At 29.0% G+C, this 17,272-nt stretch overlaps 2 protein-coding genes across 2 annotated transcripts; one reads left to right on the plus strand and one right to left on the minus strand.

Moving 5' to 3' along the window:
- Positions 1-144: 144 nt before the first annotated feature.
- Positions 145-3,670, plus strand: LOC119680606 (DDB1- and CUL4-associated factor 10 homolog). Its single transcript, XM_038093517.1, has 6 exons — positions 145-643; positions 699-812; positions 875-1,244; positions 1,308-1,463; positions 2,548-2,803; positions 2,857-3,670. Exons 1-6 carry the CDS (start codon positions 459-461, stop codon positions 3,597-3,599), a joined length of 1,824 nt encoding a protein of 607 aa, XP_037949445.1. The 5' UTR covers positions 145-458; the 3' UTR covers positions 3,600-3,670.
- Positions 3,671-4,057: 387 nt separating this feature from the next.
- Positions 4,058-10,359, minus strand: LOC119677627 (pre-mRNA-processing factor 39). The gene is made up of 8 exons (XM_038089058.1): positions 10,267-10,359; positions 9,959-10,041; positions 8,600-9,563; positions 8,345-8,541; positions 8,137-8,262; positions 5,943-6,217; positions 4,684-5,883; positions 4,058-4,618 (listed from the first exon to the last, which is right to left on the minus strand). Exons 1-8 carry the CDS (start codon positions 10,337-10,339, stop codon positions 4,366-4,368), a joined length of 3,171 nt encoding a protein of 1,056 aa, XP_037944986.1. The 5' UTR covers positions 10,340-10,359; the 3' UTR covers positions 4,058-4,365.
- Between the last annotated feature and the right edge of the window lie 6,913 nt (positions 10,360-17,272).

Consider the following 17,272-nt stretch of genomic DNA (forward strand, 5'->3'; position numbering starts at 1 on the left):
CGAACTTTTCGTGCAGTAGAACAATTGGACTTGTGTACCGTTTTGTGTGGCATTTGTTTTATCCGTTTATTAATTTTATAAATAAAAATTTTATTTCAATCAATTCATATTTTTATAAATTTATTGCAGAAGAAATGAACAGAGAACTTAAAAGCTTTTTTAAAGTAGATTGAAAATTAAAAAATAAAAGTAATAAAAATTCGATAACGGGTAACGAATGATACTAGCAGCTGACTTTACTGAATATCGATATGCCGATATTTTAGTTTTGACAGTTCAGTCAATCGTATTCTGATATTTTTGTAGTTTAGAAGAATTTCGTTTTTGTGTTTGGTGTTATGGTTAGATACATCGTATAAATTTAATCGTGAGTTGTGGGAAATTACCACGTTGTTCAAAACAATTGAACCACAAACTTTGAAGGAACTTTAATAAGTTGTATTATATTCTTAAAAAAAATGAGTTATCTAAACTGGTTAACAAGAAGGGAGTCGGCACTGCCTCCAAGATTTAATGACACAAATAGTATAATGAAGCGCATATATTCCTCGGTAGAACCCTATCAAGAATGGAAAAATGAATTCGGTGAATTCAATAAATCTGAATTTGGAGGAGTATTTAATTTAGAGTTCTCTCCTGAAGGGTATTTATTAACAACAAGGAAGCTATGATTAAAATTGATGTAATTTTTATTTCAGAAATATTGTAGTCGCTGCGTGCGAAAAAAAATGTGTTCTCTTATTTGATGCAGTAACTACAAATCATACACATAAAATAATGGAGGCACACACTGACCGAGTAAACTGCGTCAAGTAAAGAATTTTATTTTGAAAAAAATTTTTATTTATTATTTGTTAATAATTCGTTTTTAAAGATTTTTGAATAACCGTATGTTTGCAACATGTTCAGATGATACTACAGTGGCGCTCTGGGATATACGACAACTTAAAAGGAAAGTTCGCAGCTTACACGGTCATTCAAACTGGGTTAAAAATATAGAATATTCTACTAAAGACAATTTGTTAGTTACATCTGGGTTTGACGGTAGTATTTTTACATGGGATATTAATGCTCTTACAGAGCAAGGACTTATATATCAAAAAGTGTTTCACACAAGTGGCTTAATGCGTTGTCGAATAACTCCAGATGGTACTAAACTAGTTATATGTACAACCGGTGGATTTTTGATGATTGTACATGAATTGGATTTAACAACTTTGCACAAAGATTTGTGCGGTTTTCGAGTAAGCTTTCACAAATACTATTATTGTGTTTAATTTATCACATTAAAACTTTGTATCTTACAGCCATTAATTTATCGACTTATGCAAATGGGAAATCAGTATATACCACAAGCAGCGAAATTTGAGCATGTTTTTTCCAAAAAACAAAAAAAAAATCGAGTCGAGTTAGTCACCGATTTTCCAGATGAAGATGATGCAGAAGTAATTTTAGCACTTCAGGTATATATACAAACTTAGACAAAGAAAACTTTAGTTTTTAGCGACTAGTTTTATTAGCTATTTCTCGTATTTCATAATTGTTCAATAACAGAAGGTATTAAATTTGTTGGTGTGTCTGTTTTTCTGCTCTGCCTGTCTTTTCTGCAAATACTCATTCTTTCTTAATAAAATTTTGCTTTGATTTTAATGTTTTTAAAATAAAACAACATTCATATAGAGGCTTTCTGCTTAAAATTTTAATATTGTAAATATTTATACAAGACGGGATTCGAGTTCATTGAACACTTTGTAATAAGTACATTTCCAATTTTTGTAGTAAATCATGTTGAGAATTTTTGAACTTTAACTGGAAGTTTTAAATTTTAAATATTAATTGGAGTAGCGACTTTTCTACTAATTTTGTGTTACTGTTTTAGCTTAACCCAACTCAACCTGCAATGTTAGATAAAATAAAACCTTCACACTTTGGGATACAATTTTAAATTACGAAGTAAGGATATGGCTTAAGTTAATATACTCTGTGGGACAATTATGTGTTAGATGTTATTAGATGTTATGTTATGTGATATTATTAGTCTTAAGAATTTAGTTGGAATACATCGGAAATAGAAGAGGTACTCTTTGACAAATAATTATTTGGCATTAGCTATACCCTGGCCCCAATTGGATCAGAACCGTTTTTTTATTTACGATATCAAGCAGATGCTCGTTGATGTAGTGCAAATAAATATTAGCCCTAGACGATGTTCGATCATTAATCAATTGTCAAATTGATTAAAGGCGACGAAACAGCTTAATGTTTGTGAACACATTTGGATGTTTATTTCTATGACATAATATTTTTGATTCTGCTTAGAAGTTGTTTAGCGCTGTCAGAATATTTATTTTGTCATATATTAAGTACGTTACTGTATGCAAATTTTAAAAATTTATTTTTTCACGTACCATAACATACAATCCTTTCAGCAGTTAGATTTTTCCGATTTATAATTATATTTAGTGAAAGATTTTGAAGAGAAGTTGCAATATAAATAAAACACACTATATTAACATATAAATTTTAATTATTGTTATACATTCTTAGATTGATCCGCAAGGACAATCGCTTCTTAGCCGTAATATATGTCACGATGAAAACTCTGAATGGTCTTGTGTTCATGACATTAATGAGGAGCCGTTTGACATTACTGATCAAGTTCAAGAATGTGGACAAAGAAAGCGAAAACTAGGTAGTGAAGCAGATGATGAAAGAAGCGAAGAAGAAACCAGTGATTCTCCAGATGATGTTCACTTTAATTTTAATCGTAGACGTCGTTTACGTTCAGCAACTAGTCCAAGAGGTTAATTTCACATAATTAATTTTATTTTTAAAACATTTAATTTTTGAAAACAGTGGTATCACCACCGCCCCCTCCACCAACATCATCTAATGTTTTAGTACCTCAAAATCGATCAGAATTATTTGTTCCGGATATATGGGCTGCAGAAGTTACAGTGCAAGAGCGAGCAATGCGCCAGACCCGTTCTCGCAGTTCAAGTTCAGTAACTGGATATAGTTTTGTTTATGCTATAAGCAGCGGCGTCTTACCAGCAACTGTAAATCGTACCGCAAATTCAAGTAATAATCCTGAAATTGTTAACAGAAGATATGTCGCAAATAGTTCATCTGAAGAAAGTCGTTTACGTCCAGGTTCTCCAAATATTCTATCGCCCCCAAGTGGACTAGTTTTCGTACCTAGAGAACCACCTACTGAACATAGACCTATTCATTTAACACCAATGCGAACTAAGGAACGAAATATTGTTCAAAATGCCAAAAAGCTAATGTACTACATTCCTGAGTCAAACAAAGGAAAAGGTTTTATAAAAGAGCCCTCTTTTTCATCCGATGGAAGAATTATATCTTCACCATATGAAAATGGTGTACGCTTGTTAGGGTTCAGTGATCAATGTTCAGAATATCCCCGCAACAATAGACTTCAGACAGTTAAACCTGAACCTATACCATTGGTGGTAATTAAAAACATAAGTGCACACTCGGATGTAGTATTGAGTACCAAGTTCAGCCCTCGTGAACCGCTTTTAGTTTCAGGTTGCCTAAGCGGCAAAGTAGTTTGGTATCATCCTAATTTATAAGTACATGATATAAAATGACAATATATTAAACATGTAATATATATATATAAACATATATATATATATAGTTTTCCATACTTAAGGAGCATGTTGTAGTTTTTTAATTAAATAAACGTTTATAAAAGAAATCACTGTTATGAAGTATTCATTTGCTTTTTTTTTACGACTATTGTCGATAATGATTTGATTTAATAAGTAATTTTTAAGAATAAAACGAGAATCAAAAACACATGTTCATAACATGCAGATTGTAACAAATACGTGTCCACCAAGGAGGAAAGTATCAGCGGAATTTCATAGAATTTCAATAGGACGTTTATTGGCGCATTAGACTGATATATACATATATATAACAAACACCGTGGTGTAAGTAAATAACTCGAAACTTCTATAACTAATATGGACTAAATTTAATAAAGTTTGCATCTAACATTGCAAAAACACAATTAATTTTTGTTTTATTTATTAATGTTGACGAGGTTGGTTTCATAAAGGTTACAAATTTATAATTATATCAAATCGTTTTTAATTTAAAAGAATTACATATAAAAACCTTTTTCAACGCAATTATAACGAAATCAAATATCGAATTCTAGTTGATTTGTGTGCCTTAATATAATTTACATGGGTCATCGGTTTTATGTTGTTAACACATACGCGACATTGAATGTAACATTTATCAGCAAGTGTTATTGTTTAAAATAGTATAATCAATTTTTGATAATAGATTTTTATATATATAAACATAAGTTATTTTATTTCTATTTTAATAGTAATTTCCATAGCCACTCCACTGTCCATAACCGCTATAATTGGAACTATATTGCCAATGATTATAATAATTATCATAAGATTGAGATGGGTAAGTGCTGTTACCCTGTTGACCATAGTATGCAGAATTAGCGGAGTTATAGTTATAGTTACCACCCGAGGTGGACCCATTATTATAACTAGATTGGTTTGCTGAACTTGAGGCTGTGTTATCTTTTGCATGTGATTTACGGTTAGGACTAGTTTCTCTATAAGAATAAGAAAAGAAAATTATTAATGTTATTTTTAATGTTGTGAAATAGATATAACAAACCTTTTTTTCTTCGTCTCATTGCATTTGCTGATAGCTATTTGTAATCCACGTTGTGCATCTTGTAAACCTCTTGCTGTGCTGCCAAAATCTTCCAAAAATTCTACTTTACGCTGAGCAAACATAACCTTCTGTTCTGGTTCAATATTTTCACGTGCCATAAATTTATCCATAATCACAACAACCTCATTTTCATCGACTTTTGGACGCTGCAAAGCTAAATCGATCATTTGTAACACAACACGTGTATTTTCTGGTTCACGTTCAGAGGCTTGACGTAAAACGAGCATTGCACAATCAAGATCATTCATTATTTTGTTTAAATATCTTGCAAATTTAATACTCAAATTACTCGATATAGTCTTATTTTTTTGATTAGATATATATTGTTCATATAACTGCTTGCATTTTTCAAGATCCCCACGGCGTCGTTCCAAATTGATGCGCCTATAAGATATTTGCAATATGTTTGGACATTTAATTTCTAGATTACAGAGTACTTTAGCGGCAAGATCATAATTATTTTGACATTCCTCAAATGCCGCCCACATCAAATGTAGATTAGGTTTATCGGTATGATGAATTTCACATGCACGTCGAAAAACATCCGATATAATAGCAGGTATACCTGACTGATCCATTTGTGTTTCTAAATAACGTATCATTTTAAGCCAAAACTCATCATACAATGCACAAGCAATTAAACAACGTTCAAACAGCACAAGAACACGTTTTCTGTCTCCTTTTTCGATTTCGAAGTCTAAATAATCTTTCCAGTTTTTCAATTGGCAACGCTCTAGCGGTTTAACATGAAAATAAGGTCTTTTAATACCTTCCTCAAAAGTCCAACGGGCCGAAACGGCAGCAACAGTATTTTTGTGTATTTTCCTACGTGATGATATATATTTCTCTTTGATTGCCGGTATTTCATCATCGGTAATTGTACTTGGATCAGAAAGATTTGTTTGTAATTTTAACGTATCATCTTCTTCGATGTTATCAATATCTTTTTGTGGCGAGCTTCTATCCAACTCAACAGCATGATCTTTTTTATCATCCTTTGTATTTTCTTTATCCTTTTCTTTGGAATGACTACGACGACTTTTAGAAGAACGTGACTCACGAATTTCAAAACGTAACTTTTTTAATTCTTCATTGTTTATTACATTTGTAACTGCACGTTCATTAATGAAATCTTGAAAACTGAAATAAAAAAATAAATTATTAATAAATAATATATAGATGAAAACACAAAAATTTACTTTGTGAAATGTCCACTATATCCTTGTGTTGGAATTGCGAGAAGGCGATCATATATTTGTGATACGTTTTGAAAACTTTTATTGTCATTTTCCCACTTAATGTAAGCATCCCAAAGTTTGTCAGAGCGAAACTCCAATCCGCAAGCATCAATTGCACGCTCAAATTGGGAACGTATGTAGTCTTCATCATCTGGATGAGTGCTTTTGACATGCGCTAAGTAGTGTATCCATAAATCCACGGAAAGGGGTATTGCATCTAAGCCACGTTCGAACACCTAATTATTCATTGAAGATTTGGAATTGGTTATGCATTTGAAGTTTTCATCCAATTTTAAAATTGTTGAGTGTGTTGTATAAGAAGAAAGAAAATTTATGCAAAAGTTGAGTTTACAATATGTACTTCACACATACTTAACTTCAGTATTTAATGCAGTTTTTTGTGTGCGTTTCAAACCTTGATTTTAATAAAAATTTTGGATATGACAAATACAATAAAAAACAGAGTTTCTCTTATTATTACTTTGTTTTTAACTATGTATGCATTACATTGAAATTTTGAAAGTTTTATTCAGGATATTATGTGATTGTATCAAGTACCAAAATAGATAAGAAACTAAGAAGTCAAAATCTACTTTAAATTAATTCTCTTACATATGTATCTATACAACAGTCAATTAGCGAAATATCTATAAGATATACAGGTTGTGTAGAAAACAGATAGTTATATCAGCTTGTTTTAAGTGATTATATCATTTTAACATCATGAAGAACAGTTGTTCATTATCGATAATGGTACGGGTTTGGATATCTTGTTTTGCTTAATAACTTTAAGACAATTTACATGATATCGAATTGATAAAAAAAAAGAACGAATTATATGCACATATATAGCTTTATGCATGATACTGAAGCTTTAAGTAAGATTCAAATGAACATTCGATTAAATTGTTGCCATGATCTTAACAATTGTAATTTTTTACTGTTGTTGCCCCAAAGCAAAAGTACGATATTTGATTATATCTGTCATAGCTAGTTTTAAGTATAATTTAAAATCTCAGTTTAGCTATTTTTCAATTACTTATTTTAGAATAACGAGAATCATTTCGGTTAGCTTTGGTTGCACAGACGATGCAAAGGTTTCGCATAACAACATTTTGTCATGAGAAGTTTTTTTTTTAATATTATATGTGACATTAGGTACCATTTTATTTGTAATAAAAACAGCTGATAACTATTGGAATGTGTTTAAATATGTTCACCTATATAATAATTTAAATTATTCACATTTTGATTATTAAATCAAAGTCAAAAACACGCACAAATCACAATGAATTCACAGAATATAACCTGCTGTAAGTGAAAGATATATTATAATTAAATACAAACTAACTTAATGATATTTAATATAACACATACAATAATTAATTTCATTTATTCTATTTGTACTTACGAATATGCAGTAAACGGGTACTTTGTTTTTTTTTTTTTTTTATTTATAAATTATGCGCTGCATGGAATGTAGATCTGACGAAAAAAACTCCAAATACAAAATATTACTAAACCGACCCAACCACAGAGAACCACAAGAGTAAAATATTCAGCCAACCGTTTAAGCACCAAATGAAATTACTTTTTAAAAGTTTAGATATTTATGTGCAGAAAATGTGATTTTTAGGAATTAAACAAACACATTTTGCAATTAAAAGTTTCATGTGACTTCTGTGCATAACATATAATTAAAAATTTATTTTAAAGGCATAGCTCATTAGAAATATTTTTTAGCTCTATTCTTTCATTAATAATAACAAATTACGTTGTGAATAATTTGTTCAGAATAAGTCAAATCAAATCAGTTTCGCCTTTGCAAAATGCGAAAAAATAATGATTTCTCTTTTAAGTTTAAACACAAACCAAATTTTGTTGAAAACAATATATCATACTATACTTTTATTTAAAACTCGCATATATCAAATATTAAAAATACAAATATGTATTTATATTTTTCTATTGTGCACAATTATTGAAAAAGAACAATCCATTTACAACGAATTATAACCTAACGAATATTTTGAAAATAGTTTTCAATAATAAATTTCATTTTATTTTTATTAATAATATAAAATTGTATTATAATATATATATATAGAGTACAAAATATTGAAACTGTATTTGATTGAATTTTACATTTACTCACCGCATTACAATTGGCTTTGATACCCTTACGCTTCTCATAGTCTGCATATTTACGCCAGTAACCATAACAATAAGGATAAAGACTTAAAAAAGCATCATACGCTTCTCTAGCGGCTTCTGCGTCTGACTAAAATATTAATTTAATTATATTTAAAGATACACTCTAATTTCTAACCATTAAAATAGTTATAAAAGTGGTTCAATTTTACCTCATTGTCTACATATTGTAACAGATATGTCCACCCAGTAAAATCAGTAGTATCTTCCTTAACTGCACGCCAATATTTATCTAATTCTGGTAGTCGTTTACGTTCCTTTTCTTTATCACGCTCTTTTTCTTTCTCTTTAGTCTTTTCGCGTTCTTTTTCCTTTTCTTTATCCTTCCTCCGATCCTTAGCCTCAGTTTCTAAAATATAATAATATTATCTTTAACAATAACTAATATTTATAATTTAAAAATTTACCGTCGGACTCAAGTTTAGCTTTCTTCTCAATGGGTGGTGCATCATTACTTTCGGAAGTCGGACTCATAGGATTATACTGTTCATCTGATTTTTTTTGTGTAATTGATTGATTTTCGCTATCTGTATCATCGGCCTTTCGTTTGTATATTTTTTGATCCGTTGTCTGCAAATCAGTTTTTAAAACACGTTTTGGTGAATCACTTGGAGATTTTCTTTCAGCTGCACTGTTTGCCGGCAATTCATCTTCTGATATAACTTCGGCATCGGCTGGTAGTTCGGCCCGTTTAGGCGCAGGTAATTCCTCATCTGATACCTCTTCAGCGTCATTTATTTCTGGTTTGGTTGGTAATGGTAATTCGTCCTCTGATATTATTTCAGTATTAACCATGGTAGCGTTGCTACCATCATCTACACCAGCAATATCTTCAGCTATAGCTGCTTCAGTATTTGATTCATCTGATTCCATTTTCTCACAACTAGAATGCATTGGGTTTTCTATTTTTGAATCGAAATCTTCTTTCTTAATATCATTGTCTTCACAACCACCAACCGACGGTAAACTATTTGCGTTGTCTCCAACTAGAGATGCGAGTAATGAATTTTCAACTACACCAGAATCATTTATTTCCTCAGAAACCTCTTCAACTTGCGCCTCATCTGAGGTTTCTGAATGACCAATAATGCCAAAAGGAAAAGACGAACTTTTTTCATCGTTTGCAACAGTAACTTCCGAATTTATATGTTCGTCATCAATTACGCTATAGATCTCATTGTCGTCCATATGTTGTTGATGTTCAACTTCAACAACTTCTTCTTGATATATAACACTCTGATCATCAGTTAAATTTTGGCTATCAGGATCGAAAATGACTGCATCTTCACTATCAACTTTGATAACTCCTTGTGCAGCTTCGGCAAGCATTTCTTTTATAATGTCTGATTGTTCTACTTCGGATTCGAGAGTCTAAAAATTGAAAATTTAGAATTATTTTATGTACCATAAAACACATTATTGAAAACTACATTCGATCCAAAAAAGTTTCATAACTCTTATTATAAAATTACTTCTCTTATTGCAGAAAATTATTTAATTTAAATTATGTTTATAAATTTTAAATTAATTTCATAAGTTTGCATGAAAATGCAAAAATAAAGAGCTGTTAACTTTCAAAGGATCATCTGCAATATCAAAAATTTGACATATGCTACTACATTTCAGTTGGCCCTTGCAAGAAATCATCGGTTTTCATATACGAATGGAACAACGCCGCATTCGTTAATTATTTGCAGGTTTTTCATCATAAATGTATAACATTAAAATTAATATAATTACAACGTTAAACATTCTATGTAACTGACCTGATCATGCGCCTGTTTTCTGGTGGATCGTCTTGTTGCACGTACCGGTGAACCAACTTTTTTACCAGAACGTGTGCGCCGTCCTGTAAAAGAAAATTATTAATTGAATATTTGTTATGTGAGATACATAAAAATGTCATTCATATATAACACCGCACACGTTGTACTACACGCTGCGAATCATATTAGTTATTGCTAAATACCAAATTCTAAAGAAGAAATTAGTTGAGTAATTACATCGCAGAATTCAAATTAGTTAAAAAACAAACATTCAAACATAAAAATTCATAATGAAATTAATATTTTACCAGAAACGTTTTCCTCCTCGCTTGCAGACGCCATATTTACGCAACCTTCTTTCTTTGATAAATAAGCTGTCATGCTTAAATAGTATTACCAGCTTGATAAAATTTAAGTATACGTTTGTATACTACTAGCTGGATTGACTACCAGACTTCACAACATGTGGCAGCGCCAGAACAAAATTATATTTTGTATTACTGACAATGCTTAAACGACAGCTGTAAGAGTTTCGACTTTATCAAATGTTTGGATAGCTTCTTGCAAATAATTGAAACAGTGCACCTTGGTGATTTTCTATAAAATGGAAAAAATTGAATATAGTCCAGTAATAAATGATCTAACCAAATTGGAAATGGACCCTGTTTACAGCAACCTTGCACAATCCTTTACGTCACTTTTTGTTTTGCTTTATTAGGTATAATTTCATTTTTACATGGTTTTCTTAATGTTAGAAACTTACATTAATATATGTATATATATACAGTTAGATCTTAACATACTTAAGTACTCTTCTAAGAGTATTTAACTTTGTGATTAGGGATATGATGAAATTGAAGTTAAAGTTTTAATTACATTTATGAGTTTTACGCCACTGCCTCAAATCCGTTTAGGCGCAATAGTACGGGACGCGTAGAAGAGCTGTGCACAAAGGCATTGAAGTACAAAAGAATTAGATCACAGAATTTTTATAGAATAATTTTTACAGATTTCTGTGGACTGACGTTAAATTTCGCGTCTTTACTAGCCATAAACAACATACTATCATCTGTTCGTACGTGTCCATGTCACATAGAGGCCGTGGGATGGATATATCATATAATGCCATATTTCTTCATTCTATCATAAAAAGCAAATAAAATGGTCCGGTAATAACTAAATTTGATTTAGATTGTATTTTACATAGTATGCGATATAACTGATAGATGTTTACGTCTACAAAATATCATTAAAACAGGTATTGAGTTTAGCAGAACTTGAAATTTTAAGTAAATTTTCATTTTGTGTAACACTTCAGAGTTATAAGAATCATCTAATGTTTCACTGAGTACTGAAAAAATTGTCAGAGTTGATCTCTTGGCAGTTTGTTAACTCGATAACTTAATATCACAAAAACAACTTCACTAAATACCTTACAGAGTACAAGAGTATTTCCAAATATCACTTATAATTTAACAACAGTTATAAGTTTTTTTAGTTTAGTTATCATTATTTGCATGTTTATAATGATATTTATTTACATATATAATAAATGGCCATAATATAAAATATGAAGGTCATACATATATGAAATTAAATAATCTCATTTTAATATTTGTAATAATTATCAATGAATTAATATATATTTTTGTATAAAATAAATAAGTCTTTTTTTGAGTAAAGTGCCAAATCATAAATTGTACTACTGAAATATATATAGAACATTGTCATATTTGAGTATACAAATAACAAATGAATATATGTGATATAATACGTCATAATATCAAGGCGACCATATATATATGTCACAATCTTAACGATGCTGTGAATAACCTTTATATATATACCTTAATATAATATATAGTGCTTTTTAATAAATTTGTAGCATACATTTTTTTCAGTGTAAAAATGAATAATCTAATGTGAGAGTTGAATGTAATATGTTATACTCTTGCGTCGTGCGATGAACGTCCGCCATTTTAGTTGCTAGAAAACATCTCACAACTAACAGTCGTGGTAATTTCACTTAGTTTTAATGCATATTTAAAACGTATTCCATAAACTGAAAATATTAAAAAGTGTTAATTTATATATTTAAGAAAAATTGTGTGATAAAACTATTTTTGCAGCTACAGAATTTAGTGAAAAATTACGGGTTCAAAGTTCATATTACGCGTTCAGAAAAGTGTTAAACAAAGAAAATTCCCAGGTCTGGCAAAAAGTTCATTTAGTTCATCACGAAAAAGTGAGTGTGTATAAGTGGGTAAATTATAATGTTTGATTTTTTTTATACAAAGGAGTGCGCGCGTAAATAATGCATGTATATTCAGCGTTTCTTGAAAAAGAGAAATGTATTTATCTGTGAAGTGGATGATTCATATGTTTTGATATTTATTATCACAAACAAGCTGTTTTTAAAATGAAAAACCGGAATATTCACATGACGATATGATATTCATAATAAAAGTTGTACCAAATAATTTAAGAAGTGGGAAAAAAGCAATTCTGAAGTATCATTGTATGATTCAAAATTTGTTCCAAAAATTTGTGATAAACAGTATTTCATATCCATATTTGTTTTAATAAAAAAAATGTGTGAATGTGGCAGGTAGTTTCACCGAGCGTGTCGTTTTTACCGCCAAAACTATATTCTTTTAAAATTGAGTGATCCGTTAAACCTGCAGGTTTTATATAGTCTATTTAGTTTTTAATGACTTTTTTATGCTGAAAATAATTAAATATATTTTTTATCGGAAATTAATTTTTTTTTAATAACGATTTCAATAATTTATAATTTTTTTTATTAAATATATTGTGTCTTGTATAATATTGTATATTATACATAAAAATATATTTTTTGATTTTGTTATATTTTTGTGTTTACAATTGAACTTCTGACTCTTAACCATCACATAATTCAGCTCTGTTGGATGAACAAATGAATATGAGAGCACACTCGACATTTGCTGTGTTTCCACCACAGCAAAACAAAAACAAAATTGCTCGGATAGCATTCACTTCAGTGTTTGACGTTCTTTTTGATAGATACTGTTGTGTACCTGCACGAGAAATATTTAAGACTGAGTTTAGATACATAATTAATAATAATAAAATAATAATAAAAAATAATAAGTTTTTAAAAATCATTAGATACATTAAGGTAATATTTTGTAAACGGTAATTTATTTTCTCATTAAAATTAAGTGCAATAAAAATAAAAAAAAAATGCAGAGGAGCAGCCGTCATTCCACGAAGAAAACAAAGAAAAAAGGGCGACGCCGCTAGTATATAATAAAAGTAAATAAAAGAGCTAAAAATGAGTCAAGCAAGATGTGGATTGGGTTATTCTCAACGGTATGGTGATGTTGAAGGCAATAATATAAGCAATTCATCAGTTGGTAAAACAACATCAACGCCAACTTGCTTTTTAGCGGAAATGTTTATTTGCTTTTATATACTAAGCAATTGTTGCTTTTTTTTTTTATAAACTTAAAAAGTGGGTTGGAAACCAGTAATTCAGTACTACACTTATTAAATGTATATGTATAAATATATAACTATTAAAATATTTTTATACATAAATCTTATCAATACATTAGGTAAAGTGATAGTTAATTACAGCTTTTATTATTAATGATTTTATTGATATGCATTTATGTATATAAAAAATAAAATAGTTTTTTTTAATACACCATATATACATACATATAACAGCAGATGCTTTCTAGTCTTATGTATGACGCGCTAATATCAGAAAGAGGTTTATTATAGCCATTCCATATAAATATATTACAAGTAGATTTTTACTTTACTTATTATATTTATATAAAGAAATTTTATATTAAGATTGCTGGATTATTTGTAAAAATTTCAGGGTTAAGGATCTAGTACTCCAGTTGCTTATTCTTAGTTAACTTTTAAATTAATTTTAGTATTAACTCACAAATAAATAATAATAAATAAATATTTGAAATAATTAAGAATAGATAAACACATTCTATTCAGTCCGATCAATCATATAAAGTAGAGTACTCATAAATATCTCTCCCGTTTAAATAGTAAAAATTCTAATATCAAATTTGTAGTTCCTTGTTTTACTGTAATTTAACATCAGTCTTTTTAAATCCATATGCACAACATTTGTATCTAATAAAAATATTTACCATAACCGGCAATGAAAATACACATGAAAATAATTACCAGAGCCCAACAACATTTTCCATGTATCTTGGAATCCAACATCTCTCTCTCTATAATAACAGAACAAATAGAAAAAGAAGAGATTAAAACATTTTAGACGCCTACGTGTTATTTGAACTAAAACAAATGGAAATGTAAGCAAAATAAACAATTTTACTTTGTTTACTTTGTTGAGGGAAAGATAAATATATTATATATGTGTAGTTTATGCCAACAGATGAGTAAATTATTCATACAAAACTGATAAATATGTTAAACATTTACAGTACGTGAACAATAGTTATTGCACATCCAAATTGAACTCAAAGTGACACAGTCCCCAACTCTAATCAGTGACATTACTATTAACATAGCAAAACTTAACTATATAAATATCTAAACATATAAAGTCTAACATAAAATTACTCATAAATCTTAAGAAGTGGGAGATAAGATTCGAAGAACGGTCAGGTATATTTCTTGGAACGACACGTCTGCACAGACGCATAAGTGCCGTTTGGTGTGAAAGTAGGTATGCGAAATTTGAGGGAGGCCAAGATTCAACTGGGATCGTTGCACCACTAATGATAATGATGATGCGACATTTTTGTACATTTAACAACGTGCATATAATTTCTAGAAGACATTATAGAGTAATTTACAAGTAATATGTACTTTTAACATAGTTTCAATGTTAACTTTAAAAGAAATAAAACTTTAAATCGATATTAAAAATTTAGGAGTAATATCATTATAATATATTGATATCTCTGAAATTTCAGAAGTGTTCAGTAAAATAAAAAAATGTAAGAGGTGCGTTTTTTTACAATTGATCTAAAAAAAATGGATTATTTAAGAATTATGAGAAGCCAAAATATCTTTGTTTTATATAATATCCACATTGAAAGATGAAGTTAAATACTTCAAAATATTACTTATGATTAAGGTACACGCATCAGTAGTAATGTAAGGTCCATATTTAAAATTTTTTAAATTTAAGAAAAGTACTAATTATAATCCAACTGCTCATATAAGAATACAAGAGCAGTAACACTCTGAGGTGGACATTTCAAAATTGTTTAGTCAAAAATCATTTCATCTGGGCAAAAAATTCGCCTACACAAAAATCTAATTAAACCCATTTTACAGAAAAGTAGTGATTATTATTTAGCTGCTCATATAGGAAGGCAATATCAAGAAATATGCCGTCAGATAGATGGTATATTTTGAATTCGTTACAATGCCTAGACATAAACAATTATATATCAAAACGCCATCAGATACATTAAATTCTAAATAATATTTACTTTACAATAATTACAATTGTAAATAATTACAAAGATACAAAATAACAATTACTTATGCTGTGTGTAAGTATGACCTATTTGCCAAAGTATATTATTATATATTTTTTGTTGCTATTCGATTTCTATAAAAAATATATAATTTAGTTTGTCTTAGCCCGCTGTACTCTTTCTCGAGCGGTGCTTTCAATTTTATAAGTATTGATTGATGTATTATTTATGGTGCAATGTTTTTTTTCAAATATTTAACGGCGCGTAGTATCTATCGAAGAGAATAATACTTTATTTTTGAACCTTATTTTAATATAAAGTAATAATAGAGAGGTTTTTGAATTGTAGTGAATTATAAACACAATATATAATTATTTGTAAATAATTTAATTTTTGGCCTACAAGTCAAGTATGGCTTTGGATCACTTGACTATTTAACACTGACTCTAGGTTTAAAATTTTGACAAGTTGCAAGTTCAACCCTTGGTACTTTCAGTTCCAAAAAATTATTTACGAATTATTACACATAATAAATAATTCCAATAAAACCAGTGGTGATGGGTATTTGCCAATACACTAAACAGCTCTATGGTCAATAAAATTATGAATAATAAAAATTATGTTGTTGTAATTCACTACTATTCAAAAACCTATCTAATACCTCTCTCTATTTGATTTTAAAATCAAATTTATTAATTCCATTTATAGAAGTTGTTCATTTTTTTGTTGCATATAGATATATTTAGTAATTTTTTTAACGTGGTTATTTAAATGGTAAAATAAAAAAAAATTTTTTTTTTATTTATAACTATAAGAAAAACTCAGAGTAGCCTTTTACAAAACTAGTAACTAAACATATCCCAATAATCTTGAAATTAAAATATTAATAATTCTCTCTCTTATTACACATAATATAAACTACAAATAATAACTTTGATATTTACTCCGAAAGTGTATTGCCCTTACGAAGCAGTTTGCAAAAGACTATGTAAAGTAAAAATAAAGTAAAAAATAGAATATGAAGATTTATCATCATTCATATGCTAAATTTTAAAAATTATAATCATAATAAATGTTCGCCAGACAATAAGGCTTTCTATGAAGATAATTTAGTTATCATATTGACCATAATTCTTTTTCAACATTTCTATTACTTATATATTAGAGTTAATTTATTCTCATCTTATCTATTTGTAATTATTTTGTGAGATTAACTTTATTTCCGACGATGATATTGCAGATGATACGATACAAATAATGAATTTACTTGCGATTGCGAGTATATAAATAAATCCAAGCATTTCTTCTTCATATTGTAGAACACATACAAAACACAATAAAAACAATTCAGAATAATTCAGTCTATGTATAATCATTTAACCTTGTTGTTTGGAACTGTAATTTGTAATAAAATTGCTTAAGTACATAGATAAAGAATACCGCGCAGTTGGGACAAAAAACAATTTACGTCACGATTTTTGTACTAATGTTTTTTTTTTTTTTTATTAGCACATATGCACATTTTTATATACTAATGTATCTATGTATCCCCATTTCTCATTCTTTTATGTAAAATTTTACTCAGTAAATTAATGAAAAATTGTTGCAAAAAGAAAAATAAATTGAGTAATAATTGTTTGGATTGTTCTTATATATCTAAATGTGTGTAAAAGTATTTTCACTTACTTATTTTCTCTTCTAACCGACTAATGTATCTCTCCACTGTTGTTTTTTTTATTAAAACGCATTTTAACTACGTTGACATTTAAAAATAATAATAAAAGTCAAATTGTTTACATTTTTTTTCTCGCAAATAAGTTGTCTCTTATCAATGCCGCGA

Source organism: Teleopsis dalmanni, chromosome 2 (genome assembly GCF_002237135.1).
Source record: "Teleopsis dalmanni isolate 2A chromosome 2, ASM223713v2, whole genome shotgun sequence".
Lineage (NCBI taxonomy): Eukaryota > Metazoa > Arthropoda > Insecta > Diptera > Diopsidae > Teleopsis > Teleopsis dalmanni.

What these genes read in the sequence shown, in the direction of transcription:
- LOC119680606 (XM_038093517.1), top strand. Translation starts at nt 459, where the DNA reads ATGAGTTATCTAAACTGGTTAACAAGAAGGGAGTCGGCACTGCCTCCA. An exon ending in AAGATTTGTGCGGTTTTCGA is followed by an intron (nt 1,245 to 1,307) that starts GTAAGCTTTCAC and finishes TGTATCTTACAG; the next exon opens with CCATTAATTTATCGACTTAT. An exon ending in TTCAGCAACTAGTCCAAGAG is followed by an intron (nt 2,804 to 2,856) that starts GTTAATTTCACA and finishes TTTTGAAAACAG; the next exon opens with TGGTATCACCACCGCCCCCT.
- LOC119677627 (XM_038089058.1), bottom strand. Translation starts at nt 10,339, where the DNA reads ATGACAGCTTATTTATCAAAGAAAGAAGGTTGCGTAAATATGGCGTCT. An exon ending in CGAGGAGGAAAACGTTTCTG is followed by an intron (nt 10,042 to 10,266) that starts GTAAAATATTAA and finishes TTTCTTTTACAG; the next exon opens with GACGGCGCACACGTTCTGGT. An exon ending in TATAGTGGACATTTCACAAA is followed by an intron (nt 5,884 to 5,942) that starts GTAAATTTTTGT and finishes TTTTTATTTCAG; the next exon opens with TTTTCAAGATTTCATTAATG.